Genomic DNA, 14033 nt, shown 5'->3' with positions numbered 1-14033 from the left:
AACTCCAACAGGTAATGCAGACGGGTTTAATTGGTTGAAAGAAATAATACCAGAAACAGTTGGATTTTGATTGAGGAATCAAATACCGGTACTTACATAGGAATAATGGGAAAGATATTGGCACATTCCCTAATACCAGACTTCCAAGAAGAAAAAGTGTTCTAGTATTCATTTAGCACACTTCTGTTGTAAACCGAGGAGCATGAAAGAAAATGGAAACCGGTTGGGACTCAAGCAAATGACCTGAGAGTGAAGATGAAGCATACAGAGCAAATTGTATTCAGAAAGAAATCCGTCAGTGGAGGATGAGAAAACATGAAGAGGACTGAAGCTGCATTCACACCATGTGTCAATGCACATAAATACACACTTTTGGGCTTCCATGCTCAAAACTTTCGTACTTTCCTACAGACATTTTTATGACAGCTTTCAGGCTCCAGGCACAAAAGACATGGTCTTTGAACGCAGGTCAAACTGTAACCAATCAGGGACTGGATGACATCCCTTTTAATTTAGGGAAGTGACAGTCGTTTAAAAATAGAATAATAAAGAATAGCATACAAAAAAATTCAACTTCAGTACACAGAGACGAAATGCAGTTTGCAGCCGTCCAGAGGGCTTTAGCCGTATGAATATACAGTCGGTAAAAAAGTATTTAGTCAGAGGCCTGTAATTTTCATCATAGATATACCTCAACTATGAGAGACAAAATGAGAAATAAATCCAAAAAATCACATTGTCTGATTTTCTAAGTGACCTAATACTTAATTTCCACCATAATTTACAATAAATTCTCTAAATATCACACAATGTGATTTTCTGGATTTTTTTTTTTGTTCTCATTTGCCTCTCATACAGCCTCTGTCCTCTTTTAAGTGGGAAAACCTTCACAAGTGATGACTGACCAGATACTTTTTTGGAGCATTCTATATACATTGTAGAATAAATGGTAGTGGCAAGTATTAACAAGTCTTTACAGTGCGAAAAATTGACAGTTAAATCCAACAGAGACATTTAGTAGAGTAAGTGGTGATTCTGTCCATGTTTTATTGCCGTGTGACAGAATACAGCACATTTTTTATGTAGGGGGCGACCATGTGCTAGTAAAAAGTAGATTGTAAACACCAAGGGTTACATGCATGTTCTTTTGGGGCGTTCATGAACACGTGTCACAAATTTTCTGGATAAATGAAACCTCTAAAAAAATCCAAATAAAAGGAAAGGCTTGTTTTCACCCCAAAAAGACTTTAAACGATAGGATGCTACTTTTTTTTTAATCAATTATTGGAACAATTCTAAAAATTCCATGATTTACGTATGTAAATTTTCTTTTATCTATTTTGTAACAAGTTTTTGGGTTTATTTAAACAGAACATTGAGAATGCCAGAGGATTGCGAGGATTGATATGTTACAAAAATACATTACGATAAATTAAAAATATTCAGACGGACAATATGAACATGTAGCTTTTTTTACTTTTGGTAATGGTACCATTTTGGTACTTTTGGTTTCTATTTCTTTACTTATTAAGCGGCGAAATGAAAAAAAGATTATTGAATTTGTGAAATTTACCAAATATAAGATTAAATTACTCTTAAGCACAAGTTCATCCTATGCGTGTTTGTTTGTTTGTTTATTTGAATTTCTCCTCTTTTGCCGCATCTTTGCCTTTCCTGCACTTCAACCGACCTCCATAACCTGCAGCTAATTCTATTGGTCGACACCGCACATCCTCTTAAGCAAACTCGCTTCCCATTTGTTCACGGGAACGTCCATCACCGCACTTCCGTCCGTTTGGCCGTTTTTGATTGGCCAATGCTTCCCCTCTTGTCTCCTCCCTCCTCCTGGGTCGAAGCCGCTGTGTCCCCGGTCTGACACGTTCTTGGCCAAATTCTCCACGGTGTAAAAATTGGAGCCCCCCTTCTTTTTTCCAGTAACTCTCCAGAAACATCCTCCGGAGATCCCTGCAGCAGCGTCGATATTTCTGTTTAGAAAACACACCGAGCCCTTAGAAGATGGCGGTGGTGAGCGGAATGTTGGGGTCGGCAGTAGCCCGGCTCGAGGGCCGGGAGTTCGAGTATCTAATGAAGAAAAGGTCGGTGACTATCGGTCGGAACTCCTCCCAGGGCTCGGTGGACGTCAGCATGGGGCACTCCAGCTTCATATCCCGGAGGCATCTGGAAATATTCACGGCCGGAGAAGACGGCGTGGGGGAGTTCTATCTGCGCTGCCTCGGGAAAAACGGGGTGTTCGTGGATGGGGTGTTCCAAAGAAGAGGGGCTCCACCTCTGCAGTTGCCACGCATGTAAGTGGGATGTTCACTGGAGTCGGGAGGACCTCGTGGACCGGCGCGTTCATGCGCTTATTGTGATGTTGTTGTTTTGTTAGCCCGCAGTGGCGCTGCACGTGCTGTGTCAAGCTACAACAAGCGCGAGACATGCTACTCGTGGGCTCCGACGTCACACTTAGTCTCCATGTCGCTCGTGCGAGTTAAGAACATTTTAATTTGCGCCGCGCGCGTCTCTTAGCATACATTTCTCTGTTTATGTCGATTAATTTCATCTTATTCGGCCGAATTGTCTTAAAAACCGCCCCCCCCCCTCCCGGTTTTGTTAAATGTGAGTCCAAAACACTAGTACCGCGTGAAAAAAATGACCTCTAGGCTTGCCGTAGTTAAAATGAAGCATGTGGTATTTATTATTAAATGTGACACAGCGTATTATAATAAGATATTAAAACTTTCCTTTGTAACATTACGTTTTCAATGGTTTGTTTCTTTACGGTAGAGGCAACTTTTTCTGACCAAAACAAACCACTCCTTTAAATTTTGTAGTTTCATTATTTTAGATTAAGATGATTACTAATTTGTATACAGTTTTTGTAGCAGAATTGCTCGAAAAATGACCCCAAAAACCACAAATTTTCTTACCTCAAAGTTTAGTTTAAAACGGCAACCTAAGAACATGATAATGCCAGCTTTTGCACAGACTTTTAAATGTAAGCTTATTGAGTTGATGGATGAAGTAATAAGGATTAAATATCAATATTTTCCTCCTCATTTTGGTTTTACATTAGGCCTTTTTTATTTTTTCTTCATGATCTCAGACCAAATTTTACATACAAATCTGTCTGGAAGAAACCACAGTGTGAACATTCTCACGATCGTTGGTACTTTGGTGTCAAAGTTCCAGGTTAAGCCCAGTTATGAATCATAAATTAGATGCGTTGAGTTACATAATGGCGTCTGCATTAAGTCCATATTTAAGCTGAGTCTCGGTACAGCATGTTGGGCCTTTTCTAACCCCCGTGGTCAGCCTGTTGCCGGGCAGGACGTTCCTCCGTCCAGTAAAATTATAATCACTAATAGAAGGAGCGTGTTGTCCCATCATCTGCTGCTGCTGTCAGTCATTGCTTTAATAACATAACGAGTTATCATATGCTTGAATGAATTGCAGATTTAACAGATATTTTGAACAAAAACAACATTTTTGTGTTATTTTATTTTATCAGATGAATGGCAAAGCAACAGGCTTTGGGTTCCTATGGAAACAGCCTCTAAACCCATCAAGTATCTTCAAGCCCTGCTGTTGATTACTGAAAGACCCACTCCAATGAAAATGGTGTTTTTGGTATTTTTAACTTGTTTTCTTGGGGCGTTTTTTTCTGATGACAGAGGGCCAAATGCTCCCCGCTCCTCTCCATTCTTATGCTTCCACTTGCAGACAAACAGATCCGTGTACATCTTTGTTTTCCCCGTCTGAGCCGGATTCTGGATCAAAACTGTACGGATGGATAGCTCCAAAATTCCTCGCAGTTGTTGTTGCACCAGTCATGTTAGTTTGGGGGTGTGAGGGGCTGTGAGCTTGCGGGGGAGCACATAAACAGATAGCACTCAGTTATGGGTGACGGGAAAAGAGGTTGGGGTTGCTCCGCATCCACAGTCCCGTATACTACTACTCCATCTGCAGAAACTGTTTCGGAGAAAACAAAACTGAAAGTGTCATAATTAAAGGAGCGCTGGGAATGCTTTTACAACAGATCAAAAGATGATCAGAGTGGGTCTTTAAAATCTAGCTTGAGACACAACCACAATCATCCAGCAGACTTATCAATGAACCTACAATGAATTAAAGGAAAGGTACCGATTTCTGTGAACCAACGACCACAACAGCTCATTGTTCCCAGCAGCACTTCTGACGTTCAAGACTAAAAGTAATAAACTGATTACAGATCATTTTTGTCAGTCCTGGACAGTGATGTGGACATGGACACTGAATGTTGTCATTTGAGGAAAAACCACCTCTAAAATCTTTGTTTTAGTTTCATGTTGTCTGGACGCAACTAAAGCTTCGCATCTGTTGGAGAAGATTAGAAAAGACGCCAGAATCTGTTTTTGCCATGCAACCGTCAATACATCATTTTAGACTTTTTCATGCATGAATAATGTGGTTTTGACAGTTTTTGTGTCTTTATCTGAAGGAATCTAGTGAAATAAACACTATTTATTCTCAGCTTGCTGCCCAGCTTTTTTGGTATTTTCTGGATACAAACATGGTTTCAAGTAGGGCTGCACGATATGAGGAAAACTTGCGATATGAGGGATTAATATTGCGATAACGATATAATTTGCGGTATATAAACAAATAGCGAAACAACCAAAAACATCATTCCCATTTTATTGCAACAGTTTAAGAATTGTACTCCAAATGACCCTCGTTGACATAGGAGGGAACATCTAACATAAAAGGGCTCCATCTGATTGGTCAACAACGCTAAAGGCTCTATCCGATTGGTCAAATGCATAAAGGGATTTATTTGATTCGTTAAATAATTTAAGCTGCCATAAGATTGTTTTAGCACATTTAAGGTAACCATTTATTGCATTTTTTGCTATGTTTTGCGATATGCACATTGCACAGCTTGATCTTGTGATAACAATAAATTTGCGGTTTATTGTGCAGGCCTAGTTTCAAGGTTAATTTTCCAGCTGATCTGCTGCTTCTGTCTTTCTGTCTGACTTTTATGTCCCACTCAGATGATCTTTTGATCGATTGTCAAAGCGTTCCCGTTGGCCTTTTTTTAATTATAATTGCGTTTGTTTTTAGCCGAGGTCGAAAAACCTGTGTCGTTTTCTAGAACGTGGTTTTTGCAGAGCAGCAGGAGTTCATTTGAAATTCACCCCTGAGTTGTGTGGAGAAACCCCATCCCCCTTACCCTTCTCCACTGCTGAGAGCTCTCTGTTTAGGTGTGGCAGGGAGCTTTTCTATGTAACAAATACACTCTTCTTGAAATTGCCCTTTTTTTCGTCTGCTCCTGATTCACAATGATTTGAAAAAAGAAATACTCAATATGTGCTTCATTTTCTTTTATGTGTCCATCATCAGCAAGAACAAGTTCAAAGCACAGTTTTCATTGGACTGGGTCTTGAATATTAACGGTATCAATTGTTTCACTTTTGCTCCATTCACCTCGTGGAGCATTTGGTTATGACCCGATTGGATTGATCCGTGACCCCGTGAACCTGAATTCAATCCATCTTAGGGAATGTTCAACAAAGTCTGCATGAAAGATGCGTCTGTGGTTCCAGTTCTGTTCTGAGTCAGAGCTGCCCTGTTCTCCAGAATAGCCTCCTTGTTGCCGTCTTCACGCCTTCTGACACGTCTTGTTTTGGTTTGCCCCCCTCGGCCTCCAGGTGTTGTTTCCGCTTCCCCAGCACCAGCATAAAGATCACATTTACAGCCCTGAACAGTGACAAGAAGGAGCCGAGGAATGTGCCGGAGTCCCCCGTCAAGCCAGTCCAACCTCAGATTTCCCCCCTCACCATTAACATTCCTGACAACATCGCCCACCTCATGAGCCCGCTGCCCTCCCCCACGGGGACCCTCAGGTCAGACGGCAGTTTGAAACAAACCCCGCTTTTCTCAGCTGCGAGTTCCTGAATTTTCCTCTCTCGATTGGCTCAACAGCGCTGCTAACTCCTGTCCATCGAGTCCACGGGGGGCGGGGCTCTCCAGCTACAGGGCAACCCGGGGGCTCACCTCTGACCTCATCGTAGACAACTCCCAGACAGAAAACGACAAGGAGGCTTCAGGTGAAGACAGTCCAAAGGTGAGGAATCGCATCACATCTGTTGTCGGAGTGCCGTTGTTTTCAGAGGCGTCTTTGGCCCCGCCTTCTCCATCAAACCGCTGGTTCTGCAGCAGCGTAAGATGCAGTTCTGGTTGGCCTCCAGGGTCTTGGTGGCTAATCAGAGGCCGAATCGGCTGCACTGGGAAAGATGTAAGCCGGAACGGCGAAACATCTGATGCCCTGCGGTTGGATGCAGGCTAACACAACGACAAGACTGTGGCGTGAGGACACTGTATGGCAGCATCACCTGTAAAAAATACACTTACCCCACAAACGACAATGGTACACTCCATTTCCATGACGTCCCTTGGCATGGCCGTACGATCTGCAAAACATACCTGCTCCCCAAAACCCTTGTGCTATATTGTGGGGTCCAGGTGACCCCACTCCCCACTGCCATGGAGGCACGTTAATGTTGGGAGTGGGGTCATCTGGACCCCACTAGACAGTGCGCTGAGCCTTTTTTCTTCAATGATTTGTGATCTTCACTGGTGTCCATGAAACATGAAATCCTCTCGTCCTTTATCATGGTAGGGAGAACACGTCGATGGAAGGGTGGGGTCACCTGATGTTCTGGTTGATTTGTTTTCGGGCTGTGTGGAAAAAAAAGTGACTTGTGTGTCTGTTTACGTGTGTATGTGACTGCTGGGATACATGATCACAAAGAACAACAGAAAGTTTTCCCGCCGTGCAGAATGCAGACAGCCGGTCGCACTGACCAGGTTTCAGAGTTTACAGTTTTTCTCCACAACAAGCTGTTGTTCATGTCTGCACACTCAGCCTTCCTCATCTTTACCCTCTTTTTGATTATACTTATGATTACAGATCTCAGGCATTAAGTCATTTAAAATAAGTCAAAGATGCTGCAGAAATGGATCTTGATCTCACATTTTTTCTGCGGCTGCTCGATGAAATGGGCTTGCCTGTGTCTTTTTTTAATTAAAAGATTGTTTTGTTTGTCTCCACAGGATGACTCTAAGCCTCCATATTCATATGCACAACTAATAGTTCAAGCCATCACCATGGCTACAGACAAACAGCTGACCCTGAATGGAATTTATACCCACATCACCAAGAACTACCCGTACTACAGAACCGCGGATAAAGGCTGGCAGGTCGGTGCTTCTCTGGATAGAAAGAAGAATGTCGCTCTATATACATAATTCATGCAGATTATATGTTTTATGTGAAACCATGATTAGTCTGGTTTCCCTTTTGACTTGAAAAGCTGTGCAGATCGAATTTTAAATGCCGGAGACTAACATGAGCCAAGATAATATTCATAATGAAAAAAACTGTTTAAATATCACCTTTATTATGATTTCCAGCAAATTTGAAAACAAGTCTACAAAAAAATGCACACATAACATTAAACATTAATGAATCCTACTTTAATCACCTCAATTAAAACAACTGTAAATAGAAAAGCTGTTATTTCTTTACAATCAAACAATTTAAGAAATCCAGAGGTGAAACCTGCATGAAGTCTCAAAAAGGGTTTCATCATCCATGAAGAAACAGCCTTTAGTTTCTAAATTCCTCAGCTCAAAGTCCTGAAAGTTTTTTTGTTTTTTTTACATTAACTTCAGTTTTAACATTAAACTGAAACAAAAAAAGGGATTCAGGATTAATTGAATGTTCTCTTTCATGGATAAAAGTTTAGGGAGTTTTGTGTGTAATAGTATTGTTGGTTATAAAAAAAAAAAGACAAAAAAAACCAAAAACCTCAGTGTGGTTTGTCCTTACATTTCTCTGAATTCTAAAAATCCCTTTTTTTTTTAGAATGTTTAGTAAATTTGCATCTGGATGAACAAACATGAAGCTATGTTCACACCATGTGACACACGTTCTTGAACGTAGCACACGGTGGGGCTGTCGCTGTCCCATACTACCGCAGGAAGTTGGAAGACGCCAAGTGTGAAATGTCATAGGGGTGCAAAGCTAGTCAATATTGCTCCAGGCTTTTTTTAAATTACAATTTATGTCATAAAATTCCAGCAGGACACAAACTGCAATTATTAATTATTATTTCTTCTCCATGATCAATTTTCATTGGCACTTCCTTGAATTAAAAAGGACGCCACACACGTGTCATAACCAAATCTGAGACCCGATTGGTCAAAGTTTGACCTGGTTTAACTTTCAACGCTCAAGTAGACGATGATCAATGGCTGTGGCTTGGTCTTAAAAATGTGCATAGCTACACATGCACGCTAGAACCTTTTTTAATGTGGACCCCCAAAACACTCACAAACGGCTGGATGAACGCGTGACGCCGAGGGGGGGGTGTGAACGTGGCTTCAGACTTTACTGCTCCTGAAATGCAGCCACAACTCTGAGATTGAAGGTCTTGAGCTGCATCCAGATTCAGTGCAGGCTTACGCCTTAAACCAAGTTCTTCTGTGTTTCTGTTTGGATCAGAACTCGATCCGACATAACCTGTCCCTGAACCGCTACTTCATCAAAGTGGCCCGGTCCCAGGAGGAGCCGGGTAAAGGCTCCTTCTGGAGAATCGACCCGGCCTCCGAGGCTAAGCTGATAGAACAAGCCTTCAGGAAGCGCCGGCCCAGGGGGGTTCCCTGCTTCCGGACCCCCTTAGGTCCTCTGTCCTCCAGGTACAGTTTAGACACAGACACACACCCGCACACACACTCACACACACACTCGTGCTGGTGGTTTGGTCTTCCTTCAAACACTTTACTAAATTCTGTTTTTGTCTCAGGAGTGCCCCAGCTTCTCCCAACCACACGGGGGCGCTGTCTGCCCATTCCAGTGGGGTTCAGACTCCAGACAGCTTATCCAGGGAGGGGTCCCCAGTTCCCATGGAGTCAGAACCAGCTCCCCCACCCCCCACTGTGGTCCAGCCAAAACTTGCAGTGATTCAAGAAGCCCGCTTTGCACAGAACTCCCCCGGTAAGATCCGGCCCCCTTCATCCACAGACCGATGCATGACCCGAGTAAACATTTATGCCCCTCCACCCTTGTGTCAGGCTCCCCCCTCAGCGGCCAGCCTGTGCTCATCGCAGTGCAGCGCTCGATGAAGCCCGTTACCTACGCCATGGCAACGCCCGCCATCGTAAACACTACGGTCAGCTCTGCCCCCGTCATGCAGACCGTGCACGTTGTCCACCAGATCCCAGCTGTTACCATGGCAACAGTGTGTGGACAGCCTCTGTCGGCGAGCCCGGAACCGCAAGAGAATCGAGGATCGAATCACAAAGAGATGAAAGGTGATGTTTGTTTTGTTTTGTCCCATCCGTGAGATTCAGCTTCACATTCCTCCTCCTCCTCTCCTACAGTTAAGGTGGAGCCACTCCCCTCTATAGGCGGAGTCAGCCGCATCATTCAGAGCACCCAGGCTCCGCCTCTGACAACAGTCACTATTGTGCAGCAGGCCCCAATAGGTCAGCACCAGCTGCCTGTGAAGGCCATCACCCAGAATGGGACACATCTGGTTCCCATCAGCACTGCAGCATGCACAGGTGACACACACACACACACATACACACACACCTGTATTTCTGCTACACAGGACGACAGAATACCTGAACAGAACGACTGAACCCATAACCAGGTTTTCTACAAGCTGATTCTTCTAAGCTGATTCAAGTCACCGCTTCATGTAAGCTGCAGAATGCAGATACAGTAGAAAAGTATTGGATCCTTTGCTGATTTAGTAGGTTTACCCACTCAAAAAAGAAATGGACAGTCTGCCATCCTCATGGTAGGTTCATATGAACAGTGAGATGGAAAATCAATAAATCCACTTTCTATCCATTTGTTTGCCTTTCTATGATTGAAATAAGTGAAGGAGCTAAGCCTACAACTCAGCTACTGAGATTGTTTTGACCCAGGTGAGGTTGACGTGCATCTGTTTGCTCCAGTCATTAAATGTCCACTCCCATTTTGTATGGCGATACATTGACATTTATTTGCTGTCGTTTTACATACATATACTTGCGTTTGACATTGACCAGCCTGCGTTCTTACACTCGTGCGGTACCGCGGTCAAAACCCTTTGCCCTTCCGGGCCAAAACACCTGACAAACACTGTGACGTCTTCCCTTACATACAGAATCTGCCTACTGGCAGTAAGGTGAACTACAATCACATTCATGGCTCCTACAATAAGTATTGATCCCCAAGTAACCACTCAGAGTTCTGGTTCACTCAGACCAGTTACACTCTCCTAACCAAACTGTCACCTGAGCTGAAGACTCCTGTTTGAACTAATCACCTGTAGAAAAGACACCGGCCCCGGCCTCTTCCCCCTGTTGGTCTGGATGGGGCTGACGGGCCGGCTGTCGGGGGTGCGCTGTGTGCTGGTTGTGGGTGGCTCTGCCTCGCTTCTGGGGGTGGGGGCTCAGCGCCACCCAGCGGTGGCTTGGCTCTTGTCTGGACGCCAGTGTAAGTCTTGGGTGGTTGGGGAGGGGGGGGGCAGGTCCCTGGATGGCTAAAACTCAATAGAGTTAACATCTGTTACAGATGTTTGTATTGCAGTAACACACTCGAAGAGTTCCAAACAACCCCGATTGCAAAAGCAAAACATGTCCGTCACCAGAGGCACTCCGCTGAAAAAGACATGGAATCTGTGCATCAGACTCCAAACTCATGGAGTCGCCCAACCAGTCTCTGGACGACACTCCTATAGAAAACCAATGGTTTTAACAAGTATCTGAATACTGAATATTAATATATATATATATGCCTATACATACTGAGATAAGTCCCGAAAAACCGGTTTTGTTTAAAATGTAGTCGACAATTTAGATTACATTTCATTATGAATGAAAATATTTGAATCTATGAATCTTTATTATGATCAAATAAAGATGACAAAAACCTTTTGTGAATCATGACTGTCTGCTAGCATGAAGAAGCCGTACCAGAGTGCGTCTGTAAAATGTTCTTAAATTCAAAAACTTTTTGTTTTTATGTAAAGTTTTTGTTCATTCTGAACTTCTGTTTTAAATGTAAAAGACGGTGTTTAAAAATAGATCATATTTCAGTTTTTAAACATCCAATAAAACGCCGTACGTACAGCAATCATTCCAACATAATAAATGAAATGGTGAGAACCGTGGCTGGATCGGATCCTCAGCGACACGGCGATCCTCTTCACTCTCCTGACGACGCCTGCTTCTTTGCAGGAAACCCTCTTCATCTACTGGCGGCTCACGCGTCGGCTTCGGCGTCCCTCCCCACCAAGAGGCAGAATGGAGAACTGCAGGAGCAGCCTGAGTCCAAGAGGGCCAAAGGGGAGGAAGAGGAGGGCAGCGAGGAAGCAGCTTCCACCACCAACAATGGCAGCACAGACGCAGCTGGAGAGGACGGCAGCAACTAGCCTTCTAACCCAGACTACCTTCAACCCCCCCACCCCACCCAAAGTCCTGCTTTCATTCACCCAGAGCCCCCGTCTTCTCCAAGGTGCCAAAAAGACTTCAGAATGTGCCGCCCCCCACTGCCGAACTCTTCCATTCTAACTCCGGGACACGACATGCAAAGACTCGAGTCATGGAGGGAAGTGGGCCGTCCCTGGTGACGGGGGTGGGGGGAGGGGTGAGCATCAACGTCCAGGTTTTGGAAACCTCACCAGACAGGAGGGGGGGGGGGGGGGGGGTGTCTCTCCGGAGCATTACAGACTCGAACCAAACAGTTGCTGCATCCGTTTCCCACTAAGGAAACGCCCGGCCGTGTGGACATTCCCGTTCTTGGCAGCTAGCCTCCACTCCCCCCCCCCCCCCCCCTCCCCCAGCAGAAAGGCGGTTTTCTGTCGGATCTTGGAAACATCTCAACGTGGGATCTTGGGAAGCTTTCTGTTGTTTTGTGTGAAATGAATGTAGTCTTTCTGTACCTCGAAGAAAACACTACAGAGTGAATGCTCTTTCCGTTTCTGGCCGTACGTACGTCAGATTTTTTTCTGTTCATATTTTACAAATATCCTATGAAATAAGACGTATATTCTCCTGTGTATGTGAGCGTACTCATGCATGTTACGGGTGTCGACGCCGATGATCTGAACACAACAGTTAGACTGAATCCAGGCTTTATGATTCTGACCGTGCTGCACTTCAACTTTTGTTTTTTCAACTCTGTTCAGATTGCAGGAGGAGAAATAAGTGATTATTCTGCTTCAGTGTACAAAACAAAAAGCTTTCTTTTTTATAAATTTATTTAAAACTGTTCTTCTCAGTTTCTGTATCTCTTTGAGTAAACTCCTGCTGAAAAACCCTAAATTTGAATGTTTTTGGAGTAATCCAGGTGGAACTATAGATTTATTTATGTTTTTTGCTTTGGAAATCCTGAAGGAATGAAAGTTTTCACAGAACAAAGTTGTGCCTTTTGATCAGACGTACAGTCGTGGCCAAAAGTTTTGAGAAAAATACTGGAAAAGTTGCTGTTTTTCTAATTGCATTCAATTGCGTTCTTCTGCCTTGCCATGAAATGAACTTAATCCCCTAAATAACATTCCACTGCATTTCAATGCTGTCATCACAGGAGCTGCTGAGTTCATTTCAGCTCAGTTAACTCAGGTGAGCCAATGTGAGACCAGTGTTCACAAGGCTGGAGTTCATGATGTAAGGCTGATTGGGTTAGAGTGGCAGACTTGACACGTTAAAAGGGGGGGGGGGGGGGGTCGATGCTTGAAATCATTGTTCTTCCATTGGTAACCATGGTGTCCAGCAAAGAAACGCGTGCAGCCATCATTGCGTTGCATAAAAATGGCTTCACAGGTGAGGATATTATGGCAACTAAGATTGCACCGAAATCAATTTATAGTATCAAGAACTTCTAGGACAGAGGGTCAATTCTTGTTAAGTTAAAGTCCAGCAAGCACCAGGATTCCCTCCTAAAGAGGATTCAGCAGCGGGATGGGTGGCCCACCAGTGCAGAGCAGGCAGGTGTGAGCGCATCTCCACACACAGTGAGGCTTTTGGAAGACGGCCTGGTGTCAAGAAAGGCAGCAAAGAAGCCCCCCCCCCCCCCCCAAAAGAAAAATCATCAGTGACAGATTGCTGAGGCTAATTCTCCCATGAAGCCTCTCTCCGATTGTTTGGAGCATCTGGAAACAGGCTTGTCCGTGGAAGAAAAGGTGAGCGCTGCCATCAGTCCTGCGTCTGCCAACAGTAAAGACCATTCATGTGTGGGGTTGCCTCTCATCCAAGGGAGGGGGGCTCACTCACAATTATGCCCAGAAACACAGCCATGAATAAAGAATGGTACCAAAACACCCTCCAACAGCACCGTCTTCCAACAATCCACAACAGTTTGGTGACCAATGATGCATTTTCCAGCCTGATGGATGGAGCACCGTGCCATGGGGCTAAAGTGAGAACTAAGTGGCTCAGGGACCAAAACGTTGGAATTTTGGCTCCACAGCCTGGAAACTCCCCAGGTCTTAATCCCATAATTTGAGAGAGGTGGGGGGGAGAAACAAAAACCCACTAATTCTGACAAACTCCAAGAAGTGATTCTGAAAGAAGAGGTTGCCATCAGTCAGGATTCGTCCCATAGGTTGATTGACAGCATGTCCAGTGGAAGTGCAGAGGTCTTGAAAAAGAAGGGCCAACACTGCAAATACTGACCCTTTGCATAAATGTCACATAAATGTCGACAAAAGCCTTTGAAACGTATGAAGTGCTTGTAATTAGATTTCAGTTCATCACAGAAACGAAGATCTAAAAGCAGTTCAGCAGCAAACTTTGTGAAAACGAATGTCGTTCTGAAACCTTTTGGCCGTGACTGTAGATGTTGTTTAAAAGCCTCTGACTGAAAATGGTCATTTATACTTCAGATTTCAAAGTTTTACCATTTTTATCTATAACCCTTGTGCCATCTTGTGGGGTCCAGATGACCCCACCCTTGCATTGACATGTTCTCCCTACCATGACAAAGGTGGAAA

The 14033-nt window shown here is 44.1% G+C and overlaps 1 protein-coding gene across 1 annotated transcript; it reads left to right on the top strand.

Moving 5' to 3' along the window:
- Positions 1 to 846: 846 nt before the first annotated feature.
- On the top strand, positions 847 to 12366 carry LOC101160853 (forkhead box protein K2). Its single transcript, XM_023949553.1, has 9 exons — positions 847 to 2306; positions 5694 to 5888; positions 5968 to 6109; positions 7099 to 7245; positions 8552 to 8745; positions 8853 to 9043; positions 9121 to 9360; positions 9430 to 9612; positions 11281 to 12366. The coding sequence occupies exons 1-9, from the start codon at positions 2017 to 2019 to the stop codon at positions 11472 to 11474; spliced, it is 1776 nt and encodes a 591-aa protein (XP_023805321.1). The 5' UTR covers positions 847 to 2016; the 3' UTR covers positions 11475 to 12366.
- Positions 12367 to 14033: the final 1667 nt, after the last annotated feature.

The sequence above is a fragment of the Oryzias latipes genome, chromosome 19 (genome assembly GCF_002234675.1).
Source record: "Oryzias latipes chromosome 19, ASM223467v1".
Taxonomy (NCBI): Eukaryota; Metazoa; Chordata; class Actinopteri; order Beloniformes; family Adrianichthyidae; genus Oryzias; species Oryzias latipes.
This window is presented reverse-complemented; position numbering and strand designations above follow the sequence as displayed.

Bases quoted from the DNA above. Each gene is read 5' to 3' on its own strand.
- LOC101160853 (XM_023949553.1), top strand. From the start codon at position 2,017: ATGGCGGTGGTGAGCGGAATGTTGGGGTCGGCAGTAGCCCGGCTCGAG. The intron at 2,307-5,693 runs GTAAGTGGGATG...CTCGGCCTCCAG, and splicing joins CCTCTGCAGTTGCCACGCAT to GTGTTGTTTCCGCTTCCCCA. The intron at 9,361-9,429 runs GTGATGTTTGTT...CCTCTCCTACAG, and splicing joins GAATCACAAAGAGATGAAAG to TTAAGGTGGAGCCACTCCCC.